This window comes from Poeciliopsis prolifica, unplaced genomic scaffold, assembly GCF_027474105.1.
Source record: "Poeciliopsis prolifica strain line A6 unplaced genomic scaffold, Auburn_PproV2 SCAFFOLD146, whole genome shotgun sequence".
In the NCBI taxonomy this organism is placed as follows: domain Eukaryota; kingdom Metazoa; phylum Chordata; class Actinopteri; order Cyprinodontiformes; family Poeciliidae; genus Poeciliopsis; species Poeciliopsis prolifica.
Window position 1 is genome coordinate 112151 of NW_026562521.1, and position 18558 is coordinate 130708.

The following is an 18558-nucleotide window of genomic DNA, read 5'->3' on the forward strand; positions in this document are numbered from 1 at the left end:
TGAGTCTCAGCCTCTGTAGTAAAGAGAGATGAATAAAGTAACTATGCAACTCTGGGTTCCTCAGAGCGGATCCTAATTTGTGCCTAATGCAGTGGATTTCTTGCTCTCCGTCTGCAGATGTATTAAAGATTGTTTTTGCTCCCTAACTTTTGTCTGGACCTCAGTCTCTGAATTGTGCACTTCACAGTGTGGACTCACTTGGAGTTGTTCTCCAGGTCCTGGTAGATGTCGTCCACCAGCTCGCTCTGGGAGGATTCGTGGGCCATGGCCTTGTAGAGCTTGCAAGCCACCAGAGCTTTGGCCATGGCCTCTTCGCCCCGCTGCCACAGGAATAGCGCCATCTTCTGGCGCTTCATCAGCACAGCCCACACCATGAGCTCATGGAAGGGATACTGGAACCTGCTGACCTCAGGGTCATCCACATCAATGTCCACCTCCTCCTCCTTCTTCTTGTTCTTCTTCCCTTTCCCCTTTGGCCGCGGCTCATCGTCCTACAGACAGAATTCAGAGTAGCTGACCGACTCTTCCTCTCTCTCACTCTTTCCCTTTCCTTTCAGACTGACAGTGACACATCCTCACCTCCATCCCAAGCAGCTTCAGAGCTTTGGGCTACAAGACAAAAACATGGAGATGAGCCAACAGATCAGACTGGTCTGGAGTCTGCTGATGTTCTCCTTCCTCACTCACTCGTTTCAAACCGTACAGGTTGTTGTACAGTGTCCTAAAGTTCTTCCTGGTGTAGTTGCAGCGGTAGGCGCCCCCCATTAGGAACTCCAGAACCAGCCCAATGTCGATCAGAGTTATCTGGTAATCTGGAGGAAGATTACCCTGAAACACACACCAGTCACTTTCGTTAAGAAGGAAATCAACCTGCTGTTCTACCCTTCTCTGTAGACCACAAGGTAACATGTGAAACATCTGCCGCCTGAACAAACCCTCCAAGGGAAACTTGCTGGATGCTAACAGGCCTCAGATGGTTAGGAGATGACCTTTGACCCTTCCCAGACTGACAGCAACAGTTGCTTGTGTCAGCTCACTCCTGGCGTTGCGTTGGACTCTGGACGTCACTGCACGTTGATGTGCGGTTAACGTGCCTTTAGTCTTAGCGGTGTAACAATCGGGCGCACAGAGGAAACCAGTGTGTTTGCTCAGTGGGGAAACTGGTCACCAGTAACAGCACTCACCTTCTTCACGTCTCGCACCACAAAGTGCAGCGTATTCGCAGGACCCAGCTTCTGCAGAAACAAAGACAATCGACGGTTGACCTTTTCCGGTGACTGTGACCCTGAACATTAGTCAGGCCTTAATCCCTGAGTTGGACCATCAGCTATTCTGTAATCTGAGAGTAGCTGCTGTTGTTTTAAAAGCTTTGCATGTTGTTGGACAGATTAAGGTTAACAGCAGCGGCAGAAGAGATGGAGGACGAAACAAAGAGCTTTTGTCCTTTGATTCAATTTGTCTGAATAAAACCTCAATTTGACTCAACAACAGATTTACTGTAAAACTCTCAACATCTAAAAGCTTGTTGGCTTTAAGTGCACTAATTAATAACCAATCAATAAGCAGCGTCCCACTGTGTGTCAGTCGGCCATGTTTCGGCCTGGTGGGGGGTTTCTGGTACATGTGGTTTCCAGGTGTTGCCTCACCGTGTTGTACAGCTCTTCCAAGCGTGGGATCGTCAGGAAGTGATGGATGTTGACGCCGTTTTCAATCAGGAGCTTCACAAAGTCCACCCGGTCCAGAACCAGAGCATCCATCATGGCCTGTTCCAGGGAGTTCACCTGTCCGACACAGAGGCTTCATCAGACCGTGGAACCTGCTCTGAGGTTCTGGTGGAACCAGTTCTTGGTTCTAATTGGACCTCAGCTCTAGTGAAACTGGCTCTCGGTTTCTAATGGACCCGTCTCTCTCACCCAGCTGAGCAGCTCCAGTTTACGCGGGTCGGTTTCCTCCGGCGGTTCCGCTTTGGCTTTTCCTCCTTGCCTTTCTTTCCTCTAGCTTTTCCTTTTCCGGCCAGTTGGCGCTGCGCTGCCGGGCTTTTGGGCCGGTCGGCCACCACGGCGCTGATAGGCTGAGAAACAGAGATGCTGAGGTCAGACGTGAGGTCAGATCCACAGACCGAGGAACGCTGAAGTGCTCACGGGCCAGTGCAGGCCGTAGACGAAGATCTGGCTCCGAGCGATGTCCACGCGGTTCCAGGCCAGTGCCAGACTCAGCTGGTCGGACGCAGAAGCGTTCGTACCTGAAGACACGGAGACGGTCAGGTTCGCTGCGTCTGAGTGAAGAATACCTGCCGTCTTCATTGCCATGGTTACCTTTGAGCAGGGCTGTGAGGATGGACATCTCAATGTCCTGCTGGCCCTCTGAGCCCATCCTGAACACGGTGATCTGCACAGAGACACAACCAATCAGGACGCGCCTTCCAGCTGCTCAGTCAGCTTCCTGCTGAGGACCAGAGCAGCTCCTCCACGGAACGAGCCAATCACAGAGCAGCTCCTCCACGGAACGAGCCAATCACAGAGCAGCTCCATCTGCTGGGAGGAAAGCTCTTTACTTCAAAATAAATTGAGCTAATGTCAGAGCTTCATCAGGGTTTCATCAGCAGCAGCACATTCAGCCATTAAATGTTTCAGAACCTGCTGATCTACTGGGATTTTAACCAGCAACCCGGGGACTGAGGAAGAGGAAAGCGGGAAGCCTCACCTGGAGCCAGAGCTGTCAGGTAGAACAGCAGTGGCTCCAAGCTGAACTTTTAGAACCTGAAGGTTGAAGATCTGCTGATTCTTCTGGAGGATTGGACCTTTTAGAGGAGATGATGGATTAAAGTTGTTCTGAAAGCAAATGGCTGTTTGAGCTGCCTGAGCTTTGTGAGGTCATGTGATCCTGTTAATCTGACAGCAGATCAGTTTAATGAAGTGATGCTCTGATTGTTTTACATGCTGCTGCAGCTGTTCGGTGGAAGAAGCACGGGATTGTGGGATTAAAGAAATGGACCGAACAATCTCAGTTAAGTGCTGCATGAAATGTAAAACCTTCATCATTATGTTAATGTTGCAGTGAACGGTCAGAACCGGCTCAGATCCAGGACAGTACGGGCTCGTCGTCCCGGAGTCACATGGAGCTGTTAGCTGGATGCTAACCATCAGACATTTTATTATAGATATTGGACTTATGTTTTTCCTCCTTTACTATTAAATTGTGGACAATAAATGAAAACGGTTCTGTTAAAACATCCTATCTTTACCCCCATCTGTGTTGGTGGGGTGGTTTTCAGGAATTGAGGAGCTGATGGTAAATCCTGATTGCTTTCTTCGTTGACCGACTGTGACATTAAAGCGCTCTTCCTGAGCGACAGGGTTGGACTCTTAAGAGAAGAAAAGGAAATAGCTGAAGCAGCAGCTCATGTGAGAGCATATGATGAATTTGAACGCTTTCAAAACAATGTTGAAGATATTAATTACAGAACTAACCGGTCTTCTCTAGAGATAAACCCTGCTTAAGTCCAGACGCTACACCGTTCCAGCCGTACCAATCAACTCCTGAGCTGACAATAAATCCAGAGTCATGCAATATAGCTGAAGCAATCGCCAGCTCATTAATTATGAGTCGCTTTCCAGTCCCTGAACCCACAGTATAATATTTACTGATTGGAAAATGTCATTTATGACTCTTATTGACAGAAAACTCCTCCCAGCTAGTGAGAAGATGCTTTATCTCAGAAATGATCTTGCTGGAGAAGCAGCCAAACCTGCTGAAGGTTTTGTTTTCCATCATCCATCCATCATCCATCCATCATCCATCCATCCATCATCCATCATCCATCCATCATCCATCCATCATCCATCATCCATCCATCCATCCATCATCCATCCATCATCCATCCATCATCCATCCATCATCCATCCATCCATCCATCCATCATCCATCCATCATCCATCCATCCATCATCCATCATCCATCCATCATCCATCCATCATCCATCCATCATCCATCCATCCATCATCCATCCATCCATCATCATCCATCCATCCATCATCCATCATCCATCATCATCCATCATCCATCCATCCATCCATCATCCATCCATCATCCATCCATCATCCATCCATCATCCATCATCCATCCATCCATCATCCATCATCCATCCATCATCCATCCATCCATCATCCATCCATCATCCATCATCCATCCATCATCCATCCATCATCATCCATCATCCATCCATCCATCATCCATCCATCATCCATCCATCCATCATCCATCCATCATCCATCCATCATCCATCATCCATCCATCCATCCATCCATCATCCATCATCCATCCATCATCCATCCATCATCCATCCATCCATCCATCCATCATCCATCCATCATCCATCCATCCATCATCCATCATCCATCCATCATCCATCCATCATCCATCCATCCATCATCCATCCATCATCCATCATCCATCCATCATCCATCCATCCATCATCCATCATCCCATCATCCATCCATCATCATCCATCCATCATCCATCCATCATCCATCATCCATCCATCATCCATCCATCATCCATCCATCATCCATCATCCATCCATCATCCATCCATCATCCATCCATCATCCATCCATCATCCATCCATCCATCCATCATCCATCCATCATCCCATCCATCCATCCATCCATCATCCATCCATCATCCATCCATCCATCATCCATCATCCATCCATCATCCATCCATCATCCATCCATCATCCATCCATCATCCATCCATCCATCATCCATCATCCATCCATCATCCATCATCCATCATCCATCCATCATCCATCCATCATCCATCCATCCATCCATCCATCATCCATCCATCATCCATCATCCATCCATCATCCATCCATCATCCATCCATCATCCATCATCCATCCATCATCCATCCATCATCCATCCATCCATCCATCCATCATCCATCCATCATCCATCCATCCATCATCCATCCATCCATCATCCATCATCCATCCATCATCCATCCATCCATCCATCATCCATCCATCATCCATCATCCATCCATCATCCATCCATCCATCATCCATCCATCATCCATCCATCCATCATCCATCCATCCATCCATCCATCATCCATCCATCATCCATCCATCCATCATCCATCCATCCATCATCCATCATCCATCCATCATCCATCCATCCATCCATCCATCATCCATCATCCATCATCCATCCATCCATCATCCATCCATCCATCATCCATCCATCCATCATCCATCCATCATCCATCCATCCATCCATCCATCATCCATCCATCATCCATCCATCATCCATCCATCCATCATCCATCCATCATCCATCCATCATCCATCCATCATCCATCCATCCATCCATCATCCATCCATCATCCATCCATCATCATCCATCCATCATCCATCCATCATCCATCCATCCATCCATCCATCCATCATCCATCCATCATCCATCCATCCATCATCCATCCATCATCCATCCATCCATCATCCATCCATCCATCCATCCATCCATCATCCATCCATCATCCATCCATCCATCCATCCATCCATCCATCCATCCATCATCCATCCATCATCCATCCATCCATCCATCATCCATCCATCATCCATCCATCATCCATCCATCATCCATCCATCCATCCATCATCCATCCATCATCCATCCATCATCCATCCATCCATCATCCATCCATCATCCATCCATCCATCCATCCATCCATCATCCATCCATCATCCTCCATCCACATCCATCCATCATCCATCCATCCATCATCCATCCATCCATCCATCATCCATCCATCCATCATCCATCCATCATCCATCCATCATCCATCCATCCATCCATCCATCATCCATCCATCCATCATCCATCCATCCATCCATCCATCCATCATCCATCCATCATCCATCCATCCATCCATCCATCCATCCATCCATCATCCATCCATCATCCATCCATCCATCCATCATCCATCCATCATCCATCCATCATCCATCCATCATCCATCCATCCATCCATCATCCATCCATCATCCATCCATCCATCCATCCATCATCCATCCATCATCCATCCATCCATCCATCCATCCATCCATCATCCATCCATCATCCATCCATCCATCATCCATCCATCATCCATCCATCCATCATCCATCCATCCATCATCCATCCATCATCCATCCATCCATCATCCATCCATCATCCATCCATCATCCATCCATCCATCCATCCATCATCCATCCATCATCCATCCATCCATCATCCATCCATCATCCATCCATCATCCATCCATCATCCATCCATCCATCATCCATCCATCATCCATCCATCCATCATCCATCATCCATCATCCATCCATCATCCATCCATCATCCATCATCCATCCATCCATCATCCTCCATCATCATCCATCCATCATCCATCCATCCATCATCCATCATCCATCATCCATCCATCCATCCATCCATCATCCATCCATCCATCATCCATCCATCATCCATCCATCCATCATCCATCCATCATCCATCCATCATCCATCCATCCATCATCCATCCATCATCCATCCATCCATCCATCATCCATCCATCCATCCATCATCCATCCATCCATCCATCCATCCATCATCCATCCATCATCCATCCATCCATCATCCATCCATCATCCATCCATCCATCATCCATCCATCATCCATCCATCCATCCATCATCCATCATCCATCCATCCATCATCCCATCCATCATCCATCCATCCATCATCCATCCATCATCCATCCATCCATCCATCCATCCATCATCCATCCATCCATCCATCCATCCATCCATCCATCCATCCATCCATCCATCATCCATCCATCCATCCATCCATCATCCCATCATCCATCATCCATCCATCCATCCATCCATCCATCCATCCATCCATCTCATCCATCCATCCATCATCCATCCATCATCCATCCATCCATCCATCCATCCATCATCATCATCCATCATCCATCCATCCATCATCCATCCATCATCCATCCATCATCCATCCATCATCCATCCATCATCCATCCATCCATCCATCATCCATCCCTCCATCATCCATCATCCATCCATCATCCATCCATCCATCATCCATCCATCATCCATCATCCATCCATCATCCATCCATCCATCCATCCATCATCCATCCATCATCCATCCATCCATCATCCATCCATCATCCATCCATCCATCATCCATCCATCATCCATCCATCCATCATCCATCCATCATCCATCCATCATCCATCCATCATCCATCCATCCATCCATCCATCCATCATCCATCATCCATCCATCATCCATCCATCATCCATCCATCATCCATCCATCCATCCATCCATCCATCCATCATCCATCCATCATCCATCCATCCATCCATCCATCCATCATCATCCATCCATCATCCATCCATCCATCATCCATCCATCATCCATCCATCATCCATCCATCATCCATCCATCCATCCATCATCCATCATCCATCATCATCCATCCATCCATCATCCACCATCATCCATCCATCCATCATCCATCCATCCATCATCCATCCATCATCCATCCATCATCCATCCATCATCCATCCATCCATCATCCATCCATCATCCATCCATCATCCATCCATCCATCATCCATCCATCATCCATCCATCCATCATCCATCCATCATCCATCCATCATCCATCCATCATCCATCCATCCATCCATCCATCCATCATCCATCCATCCATCCATCCATCCATCCATCCATCCATCCATCCATCCATCCATCCATCATCCATCCATCCATCCATCCATCCATCATCCATCCATCATCCATCCATCCATCCATCCATCCATCCACTTTCCAGTCACCCTTCTCCCCAACGGGGTCGGGAGCTGCTGGTTCCTCTCCAGCTGCGTTCCAGGCGAGAGGCGGGGTCACCCTGGACAGGTCGCCAGTCTGTCGCAGGGTTTCGTTTACCATGACTCAGAAAGTGCATACATTGGAACTTTGAAAGTCTTATAGAACAGATATGGGAACGCGTTTATTATTCAGAAAGCTTTTTGTTATAAGCTTACAAGACGGCCAAAGATCAATGCAATGGCTCACTTGCACTACATGAGTTTTCTGACTTCCTCCAAGGCTGCAAAGAAGCAATTCCACATGTCAAGGGATCAACTATCCTCAGTGACTGAAGAGAACTACAACTTGCTCAAAAAATTACCTGAATGGATTGTTGACAAGTGGAGTCGGATAGATAGATAGATAGATAGATAGATAGATAGATAGATAGATAGATAGATAGATAGATAGATTAGATAGATAGATAGATAGATAGATAGATAGATAGATAGATAGATAGATAGATAGATAGATAGATAGATAGATAGATAGATAGATAGATAGATAGATAGATTACAGACTCCACGTCCAAATTACATAAAAAAGAAAACTAAAAATAATAAAAGAATAAAAAGTACATTAAAAACAGCTACTAACCATTCAGGAGTCAGTCATACCAATGTCTCCAGAGAGCAGATCAGTATTTTACTGCACTATATTAACATTCGTGAACAATAGAATAATTCTATGATTACACTCGTTTACACAACAAATGAATTTATACATAAGCTTTCTGAAAACAGCCATCAAAGTGCTGATGTGAGCAGATACAAACAGCTCACTGGCCCTGGACCATCTGGGCTTATTTAACAAGTCTTAATGCATCATCATAAGCAATCCTCAATCTTTGAAGACTGGCTTTTTGAAAGTTGCACCACAAATGTGAAGTATACAGTGATGAACAATATGATCTAAACAAGTTCAGTTTTACTTCATCAGAACAGAATCCAAACTTACGGTTATGATACTTTTTGATGGATTGAATTTAACATCATGCACTTCACCATATGCTGAACAGACATGAAGCAGCTTCTGAAGAGCAGCTGAACTTGGACTAAACATCACAATGTCATCAACACACATTAAGTGATTAATAATAGTATCACCAACCATGCAGCCAGAATAGTTGTGGATGAACTTGATGAATCAGGTGATTATCCAGATCTTAAATACTTCAGAGATAGATAGAAATCTATCTATCTATCTGTGTTGGTGATGTGTCTCTCCTGTGTGTCTTGTGCAGAAATAGTTTTGTGCATACCCTCCAATAACGTCCTGTCATAGCAAACCACTGTTTCAGTACATCCAACCCTGCCAGGATGTTTTTCTTGGATTGCTGTCACACGTGGGAAGTGGGGACTGAACCATGTGAAACCTGAAAACATTCCTGCTGGTTTTGTTAAGATGGTGTCAGAATCAGCAGAGAACCTGGGGAGGGCTGTGATCTATTTTCTGATATCAAGAAGATGAATGATGACAGACAGGGTGATAAAGGAGATTTATTGATGCAGCGATGAAGGAACTGAACAGGACAATGCAGCCATTACAACAGGTAGAGCTTTGCTCTCCTACCAAAGCCTTCTTCTTCATGCACTCCATCACCATCTGGAAGATCTGCTGCGCCTGGCTGCGGCTATAGTTGAAAGTTTTCTGGATGGTGACCAGGAGCTGATCTTTGACACTCTCATTCACCAGCCTACAGAGGTAGAACAGGACACTGAGGAGAAACCAGAGGTACATTGACATCCTGAGATAATTTTGTGTCAGATAATACAGCGGCCTCTCAGGTCTGCAGCTTAAAATGGAGGCTTTTCACGGGACTGACAAGATGACTGGTTTCCAGTCACACAAGGGACATGGGGTAGGAATCAGGAACTGATAACAGAATGCATAGAAAGATTTGAATTAAAGGGTGGAAAGCCCAGCTGTGGTGATGCATGTGAGTAGAACCAGAGGTCGATTCCTGATTCGATGGTTGTGCATAAAATCCTTTGCTGTCAACCTGAGGTCTCTGCACAGCCTTTAAGCATCATCACACACGCACCTTGAAAATGACCACCAACAAATACACCAAAGCAGCAGAGATGTTCTCACCCGTCCTCTTCACAGTATCTGTGAGCAAAGGAGATGATGTCAGAGGCCCGGCCGCTGCCGTCACAAACCACAACCGGGACAGGTGGTTCCTCCTTCAAACTCTCCAGCACAATGGAGATGACATTGGGGCCCCCCTCTAGGATCAGGCAGACCACTGGGACACCCTGGCCTAAACCTGGCAACACAGCAAAGTGCCTGTCAGGATGACCAACGCCAGCCTCCCAAAGCCACGCTCTGACTCACACAGGAGGAGAGAAGGGACTCTCGTGAAACTAAAGATGAAGTAATGGAGGATCGTTGGTAAAAACAGGATCTGGTTGTAGGAGGTACAAACATTTCATCAGATTTTTGTGCCTTCCAGGAACAGAAGGCTTTACAGCTGCCCATGGCAAACAAAATGTCTTTTTCTGTGATGATGTGATTGTATCAGTGTGTTTTATTCTATGGTTGGAGAACCAAAGGAAAGGCTTTTTCATCTGAGGCAATGTAAACATGACCCTTTAGCCATATTTAAAAACTATTTTAATTTTCCTTCCTGTTCTGTGGATCATAACACAAAGGAGGTTGAGCAGTTTCACTGATTTCCTGACATTGGATTGAGAGACTCTAGAACCTTTCTTTTGGTTTTGTTTGGTTGTCTTTATGTTGATGGGTTTGTTCTGTTCCTGTCTGGAGGGTTGGACTCTCGTTTGGGTTTGCCTGGTTCTGTGGGAGTTGAAGGAAGGGGTGACAGACACCTCCAGGCATAGGATGACAAAGGGAAACTCGCAGGTCAGCTGACCAGCTGACCTGCAAGTAGAGGAGACTTAGTAGACCGGGGACGGGCTGCTGCAGGGTCACATGACTCACGTGTGTTGATCTTCTGCAGGGAGACGTGTTTCTCCAGCTGCCGGCGGAGGCGGACCTCAGCTCCATATTTGCCAGTAGTGCCATTGTCGGATAGGATGAAGTGAGAGTGGCTGCTGTTCAGGACCGACAGCTTGCTGAGCGGGTTGGACATGGTCTGGTAGGGGCGTGTCACCTGAAACACCGCAGCAGGCTTCCATTAGAGGTTATCATGGTGACATAAACATCATCAATAACAATGAATTCAACACTTTCACAGATCAATGAACTTTCCCGACTGAGGATAAGGGTCCAAACACAGATGGACCAACCCATCTTTCTTCTCTTCGACAGACCAGAGCAGCAGATCACAGCATCATCACCCTGGCCATCGACACAACTCCTGCTCCAACTTTCTCTCATGACCTCTTGAACTCCAGCTCATGACTCTTATCCTGGTCACTTCAAACTCAGCTGTTAGCATCTAGAGTGCATATTGAAGATACCAGCATCCCAACCAAAGACCAAACCCGAGGTTCTGCAGGTCTTCTTCCTGCAGGTACCTTAAGACATTAGATTTGTAGATTTGTTCTAAAGAAGTATGTTTTTTTCTGCCTGACAGACTCCATGTTTCATCCTCCACAGTGTGTCAGAAATCTGGACCCAGCTAACAAGGTCATGGGAGGAGCCGCACAGTATCTCCTACTCCTCCAATGATACCCTAAGAGCCACTCGCTCATGTCCTCTACAAACCCAACAAAGCTGAAACCAAATGAACTAAGGGTGAAGAGAATCCCTTCATCAATAGAAATGGACAGACCAATCAGAGCAAGCTACCACCAGGCAAGTCCACCACTGAGTAAACAAAGGCAGAAGCTCAGAGATGCTCTGGACTTGTCCAGCTGATTTAATCAGACTCTTCTTACATCTTTCCCAATCAGGTCCTCTTTGTTTTCAACAATTCCCCAGGGTGCGATGCCGATGGCGCAGACCTTTCCTCTGGACTTGGATGAATGATCTTTGAGAGCGTCTCCAACGTGTCGAATCACCCCTGCAACAGCAGACGGAGGGAGCGCAGCAGAATCAGAGTTAATATGATTACACTTGTCTCTTGGTTTGGTTCTGCTGTAATCAGTTCATCAGGTTCTCATCCTGGGTATTTGTGGCTATGACAGGCACAGTGATGGATATTAGCTGAGTGTTGCACCTGTGCTGACTCCTCCTGTGAAGATCCAGGCTCCGGTGGTGACTGCGGCCTTGATCAGACCCCTCCCAAAGACCTGCTTCAGTTTGGGGGGCAGGTCGAAATTCTGCAGTCCTCCATGGACGGAGATGAGCAGCGTAGGCAGCTCCAGCTGCCACTCCTTGACCATCAGGTGGAGCAGAGAGTCTGGCTTGGAGTCATAGGAGACCCTGATGTACTGCGAGACAGAGACGGCGTGAAAAGGAGAGAGTCAGTCTGAGCTGCTACCATCATCCTAGTAACTAGTCTGCTCTGTCTTACCATGGCCTTGTTGACGTGTCCTCCGCCCTGGAACTCCAGGACTCCATAGGCGTCTGTGGAAAAGGTCTGGGTGTGTTTCAGGATGCTCCATCTCTCTGCAGGCTGGACATCCAACTGAACCAGCTGGCCCGTCTCCTCCACTGCCCCTGCAGGGATGGAGGGGTGTTGCACCACCAGCTGGCCACAGCTGCACCTACGCAACAGGAAGAAGACATCCTTACCTCACACTATCGGCAAGTTTATTTATGAAGGACCATTATGCAAAAGAAAACTCACTATGTCTCACTGACCGGAGATTTGATTTTAAAACAAAAACCAACTAAAACAGAATAAAAAGCCCCTTCCAGAGATTATTATGCCTGTAAGAGAAGAGCTGACTGTCTTTGACCTTCAACCCCTCATTGATGATCAAGGAAACACAGCACCAGTCTTTGACTGAAACCTGAAGTCAGTTTGACTGCATCATTTACTGTTCAGTCTGCTTCAACCCAACTCCAATCCGTTTGCCTGTGAAGTCCGGACCATAGGCAATCCTCCAACTGCTAAAATCTGGCGCCTCCATCTTGTTTCCGTCGGGTGAAGAAGGAAGTTGCTCTCAGCGTCTTCAGAGGTTTTTGTATTGTTTCCTTCAGTGGTTCTTGGTGCAGCGCCCCCACAGGCCAGGAGGGGAACAGGCTGGTTTGACTCAGAGCAGACAGAAAGAGAGCCACTGCAGCTGGAGGTGGAACAGATGTTTTCAGATTTTAGCTTCCCTACTTTGCTCCACTTTCAGGAAATATATGAGAAGCTGCTTTGCTTTGTCCAGGACTGATTCCTTTAGAGTCACAGGATCAAAACTCACACCTGGTCAGCTGACTGCCTTGCTCAGAACACCTGAGCTTCTCTTCATCAACAATATAACAGAGATCTGTACATCGTTTCACCTGCTGGCATCTTTGCTGGGAATGATCTGGATGCATTCTCTCTTCTGGAAGGTTCTCTCGATCCACGCTCTGTGAACCTGCAGCAGGAAACAGCAAGCAGAGTTTAAGGTGTTGCTGCTCTAAAACGCTCAAGACTCACCAAGGCTTGATATCATAACTACCATTTATTGATAAAGCTCTTCTCACAGACAGAAGATCCAAACAAACATGAAGAATACAGAAAAAAATCCAGACAAAAATAAACTATGAAAATAAATGTTATTAGTTGGTTTTTAAAATCCTCCAAAAGTTGAAGAAAAGGTAGCTGCTTGAGCAAACTGGTCCCAGTCGCTGAGCAAACTGGTCCCAGTCATGGACTGAAAAGCCTTTTTCGGTTTCAGCCGCTACGTTCGGCAGCGAACGCAGAGAGCAGCAGAGTCCAGTGGCCGATTCAGCCAATCAGGAACCTGGCTAGTTAAAGCCGTTGTCAAGGTGACAGGAAGCGCAAATAATTTTCTCTAAATCAGCTCTGGAGGCCATGTTTTGTATTTTGGAAATGTTTCGTCAATAAAACAAGAACAGGAATTATCTGGAGTCTGACCTGGAATTTGGCTGCTGGGCCAGGAGGCGACTGACTGATTCCAGGGAACTGGGAGTTTGAATCAAAGTCTTACTGGTTTTTAAAAGCAATGTTACTGGAGAGCCAATCAATGAAACTAAAGACAGGAACTGATTTTCTGATCTTTGTTTTGCTATAAAACTTAACAGGAACACCAGAGTTCCTCCTGCACAGGATCAGGTTCATTTCTGGGAGATTCATGGTTTTTTCCTCCAGTCAGTAAAAAAACACAGAAACTGGCCCTTTAAATCCACATGCATGCATGTGTGTGTGTGTGTGTGTGTGTGTGTGTGTGTGTGTGTGTGTGTGTGTGTGTGTGTGTGTGTGGTGTGTGTGTGTGTGTGTGTGTCTTCCTGAATTTCCACTTTGTTAAATGAATGGATTACTGTCTGAATGGAACATGAGCTGCAGTGATCATCATCATCATCATCATCATCATCATCATCATCATCATCATCATCACATGGTGGAGGAGTGACTCAATAACTGCATAATAAAGGGGAAAAAAAGATTCATCTTCAGTGAAATTGAACAAAAATACATTTTTATTTTTATTTTTCTGCTAATTTTTTGGATTTTTTTTATATCTTCTGATTGTTGTTGAGAACAAAAACATTTGTTCTCTTCCTCCTGGTTGAAGCTGGACTTTTGACCCATTTGGTTCGAACATTTTCAGCTCTGACTGAACCTGCAGACATGGAGACTCTCCTGAGCCGAGGAAGCTTCATTCTGCTGAGCAAGAGCAGGACCAGGTGGAACCTCAGGTTCAGTAAAGCAGTTCACTCCAACTGGACTAAACAGCCCAGTTGGACATAAAGAACCTCAGCAGAACTCCAGTGAAGGTCCAATAGTGTGAACAGATCAGAAGAAAACTGAATCAGGAGACAACGAGCCCAGGTGATTTCTGAGACTCGTTAGTCCCAGTTTGTTGACTAATCGGGACATTTCTCAGTGTGCCGCTGTTCTGTATGTCTGTGCTGCCCGTCCTATCTTGTGGTAAATCCGTCCTACCTTCTGGTAAATCCGTCCTACCTTCTGGTAAATCCGTCCTACCTTCTGGTAAATCCGTCCTACCTTCTGGTAAATCCGTCCTACCTTCTGGTAAATCCGTCCTACCTTGTGGTAATGTGCACATAAATGCTACACACAGTCTGCTGACTCGGCAGATTTCTTATAAATCCGTCCTACCTGTGGAAGTTTTGTTTCAAGTGTTTTATTTCAACGCAGATTATGGTAATGTTTTATTTCATTTATTTTGTACCAGACTTTTCTTAAGCTGCTGGATTACTTTATGTTTCTCATGCTTCAGTTTGCCGTCTACAAAGTTTTTACTACTGTTAACAAGTCATCGGCAGTTAATCAGGACAAAATACGTTGTTTTTTGGGACTATTTAGTCCCTATATTTTAAAATACTTTAGTTCAATTACACTCTTTTTTTCTTATTAAACTTTGATACATACAGTTAGGGCCAGAAATATTTGGACAGTGACACAGGTTTTGTTATTTTAGCTGTTGACAAAAATATGTTCAGAAATACAATTTATATATAATATGGGCTGAAAGTGCACACTCCCAGCTGCAATATGAGAGTTTCCACATCCAAATCGGAGAAAGGGTTTAGGAATCATAGCTCTGTAATGCATAGCCTCCTCTTTTTCAAGGGACCAAAAGTAATTGGACAATGGACTCCAAAGGCTGCAAGTAACTCAAAAGGCCTTTCCCTCGTTAACCTGTAATCAAGTAAGTAGTTAAAAGGTCTGGGGTTGTTTCCAGGTGTGTGGTTTTGCATTTGGAAGCTGTTGCTGTGACCAGACAACATGCGGTCAAAGGAGCTCTCAATTGAGGTGAAGCAGAACATCCTGAGGCTGAAAAAAAGGAAAAAATCCATCAGAGAGATAGCAGACATGCTTGGAGTAGCAAAATCAACAGTCTGGTACATTCTGAGGAAAAAGGAATTGACTGGTGAGCTTGGGAACTCAAAAAGGCCTGGGCGTCCACGGAAGACAACGGTGGTGGATGATCGCCGCATACTTTCTTTGGTGAAGAAGAACCAGTTCACAACATCAACTGAGGTCCAGAACACTCTCAGAGAAGTAGGTGTATCTGTCTCTAAGTCAACAGTAAAGAGAAGACTCCATGAAAGCAAATACAAAGGGTTCACATGTAGATGCAAACCATTCATCAATTCCAAAAATAGACAGGCCAGAGTTAAATTTGCCCAAAACACCTCAAGAAGCCAGCCCAGTTCTGGAAAAGTATTCTATGGACAGATGAGACAAAGATCAACCTGTACCAGAATGATGGGAAGAAAAAAGTTTGGAGAAGAAAGGGAACGGCACATGATCCAAGGCCACACACATCTCTGTAAAACATGGTGGAGGCAACGTGATGGCATGGGCATGCATGGCTTTCAATGGCACTGGGTCACTTGTGTTTATTGATGACATAACAGCAGACAAGAGTAGCCAGATGAATTCTGAAGTGTACCGGGATATACTGTCAGCCCAGATTCAGCCAAATGCTGCAAAGTTGATCGGACGGCGCTTCACAGTACAGATGGATAATGACCCCAAGCATACAGCCAAAGCTACCCAGGAGTTCATGAGCAAAAAGGTGGAATATTCTGCAATGGCCAAGTCAATCACCAGATCTTAACCCAATTGAGCATGCATTTCACTTGCTCAAATCCAGACTTCAGACGGAAAGACCCACTAACAAGCAAGACCTGAAGGCTGCGGCTGTAAAGGCCTGGCAAAGCATTAAGAAGGAGGAAACCCAGCGTTTGGTGATGTCCATGGGTTCCAGACTTAAGGCAGTGATTGCCTCCAAAGGATTCGCAACAAAATATTGAGAAAAAACTTTTTTGTTTGGGTTATGTTTTATATGTCCAATTACTTTTGAGCTCCTAAAATGTGGAGTGTTTGTAACAAATGTGTACAATTCCTACATTTTCTATCACATATTTTTGTTCAACCCTTTAAATTAAACGTTACAATCTGCACTTGAATTCTGTTGTAGAGGTTTCATTTCAAATCCAATGCGGTGGCATGCAGAGCCCAACTCACAAATATTGTGTTACTGTCCAAATATTTCTGGCCCTAACTGTAAATGTTAACTATGATACTATGTGGGTTTGAAATTGGGTCATGTCTGGTCCAAACTGTCTCCAGAAAATGCAGAGACTGTTCCATCCCTGCATCTCCTGACAGTCTCGTCTCTCAGCAGCGTCTTACCCTCTGGGATCCAGAAGACACGCTGCGCTTGATGGACGAGCGTTTCACTGACCCATCGGTTCCTCTGCGTCCTCTGCTGTCCATCATGATGTCACAGTTCCTGCATCAGCATCCTGAATGTCCAGTGTTCTCCTGGCCGTCCTTTCTGTCCTCAGCTCAGTGTCTCGCTCTCTAATCTGGATTAGTGGTGCTGCGGGTCGGGCTTTTTACCAGATCAGCTGAAGTTCTTCCTCTCTGGCTCTGGATGAAAACACGATTGTTTTCATATTTCCTGCAGTCAGGAAATTCAGAAGCTAACAGCTTCATGTGTTTTATGTTCTTAAGAACAATAATGAATATAGCAAAATCTGAGTGAAACAACATTAGACAACTACGTTGAAGCCTGACATTGAAAGGAAATTGAAAGCAGTTGGTGAGTCTCATGTTGAATGAAAGTTTCTGTGGGGATTTGGTTTTCTGTGGATCAATTTAGTTCCTGTGTTGTCTCATCGGCCCGATTGTTCCCGACTGTCTTTTGTTTACCTTGATTACCTTCCCTGTGTATTTTTACCCACCTGTGTCTCTCTTTCTCTGTCAGGTCCTTGTCATTTCTGTCATTGTCAGAAGTCTGGTCTTGTTTCTGTTCATTGCACCAGTTGCTACCAGCGTTTGACCTCCTGACCTCTACCGACCTGTGCTACCTGGATTATGAACCATCATTTATTCAATATCGTCTGGGTGCTGCCGCGTTGCATCCTCACCAACTGCTGCACTTCATGACAGTTTTGCCATAGTGAAAAATAAATACACTAAGTATGTTAAATTTTAGTCTACTTGAGCATAACTTCAGTCAAAGTAATCATGAGTATATTATAAAGTCACTTAGGATTAGTTAAGTCAAAGTGTGCTATTTTGGAACAACTAATTAGAATAGAATAGAATTCAACTTTATTATCATTGTACTGTCACATGTACACAGCAACGAAATGTAGAAGTGCTATCCAGGATTGAAATATTTAGAAACAGTTGTACAAAGATATAAACAGAGAGTAATATTGATGCACTATAAATAAAATGTTTTGTACAAATATAAATATGAGAGCTATGTACATATTATACAAATTACTAACAAAATTAATTTTGTTAGTTGTTACAATTTAAAGTGTACTTTCACATACTTTTTTGGAACGATTTAAGTTACACTTAGTATACATTAAGTATTTTATTTTTGATATAATATAAATGTGCTTCATTAGTATTTTTTGTATTTCAGTTACTTGTAACTGGATCTATTTAAATAATTGTATATTTTCACAAAATGTTTTCTCTAAACATTTTGCTCTGCCTCACTTTCTTCTTCTCTTGTTCAGGGTCCTCCAGGACTATTATAAATATTAAGTTATTCATTTCCTATTTCCTTTTGTTACTCATGGGGACTTTTATAATCCATTGGAATCCTTTTATTTATATTGTTTCAATG

The 18558-nt window shown here is 44.9% G+C and overlaps 1 protein-coding gene across 1 annotated transcript in view; it reads right to left on the reverse strand.

The window, feature by feature from the left end:
- Window positions 1–17258, reverse strand: part of LOC129355806 (transient receptor potential cation channel subfamily M member 1-like) — a 31356-nt gene extending 14098 nt beyond the window's left edge. The window contains 17 exon segments of the mRNA XM_055025409.1: window positions 199–491; window positions 580–609; window positions 688–828; window positions 1185–1235; window positions 1647–1781; window positions 1914–1981; window positions 1984–2071; window positions 2142–2242; window positions 2316–2388; window positions 9494–9617; window positions 10016–10190; window positions 10865–11036; window positions 11767–11891; window positions 12048–12261; window positions 12345–12537; window positions 13268–13344; window positions 17100–17258. Coding sequence (XP_054881384.1) covers window positions 199–491; window positions 580–609; window positions 688–828; window positions 1185–1235; window positions 1647–1781; window positions 1914–1981; window positions 1984–2071; window positions 2142–2242; window positions 2316–2388; window positions 9494–9617; window positions 10016–10190; window positions 10865–11036; window positions 11767–11891; window positions 12048–12261; window positions 12345–12537; window positions 13268–13344; window positions 17100–17186 — 2147 coding nt within the window. The 5' untranslated portion in view covers window positions 17187–17258.
- Between the last annotated feature and the right edge of the window lie 1300 nt (window positions 17259–18558).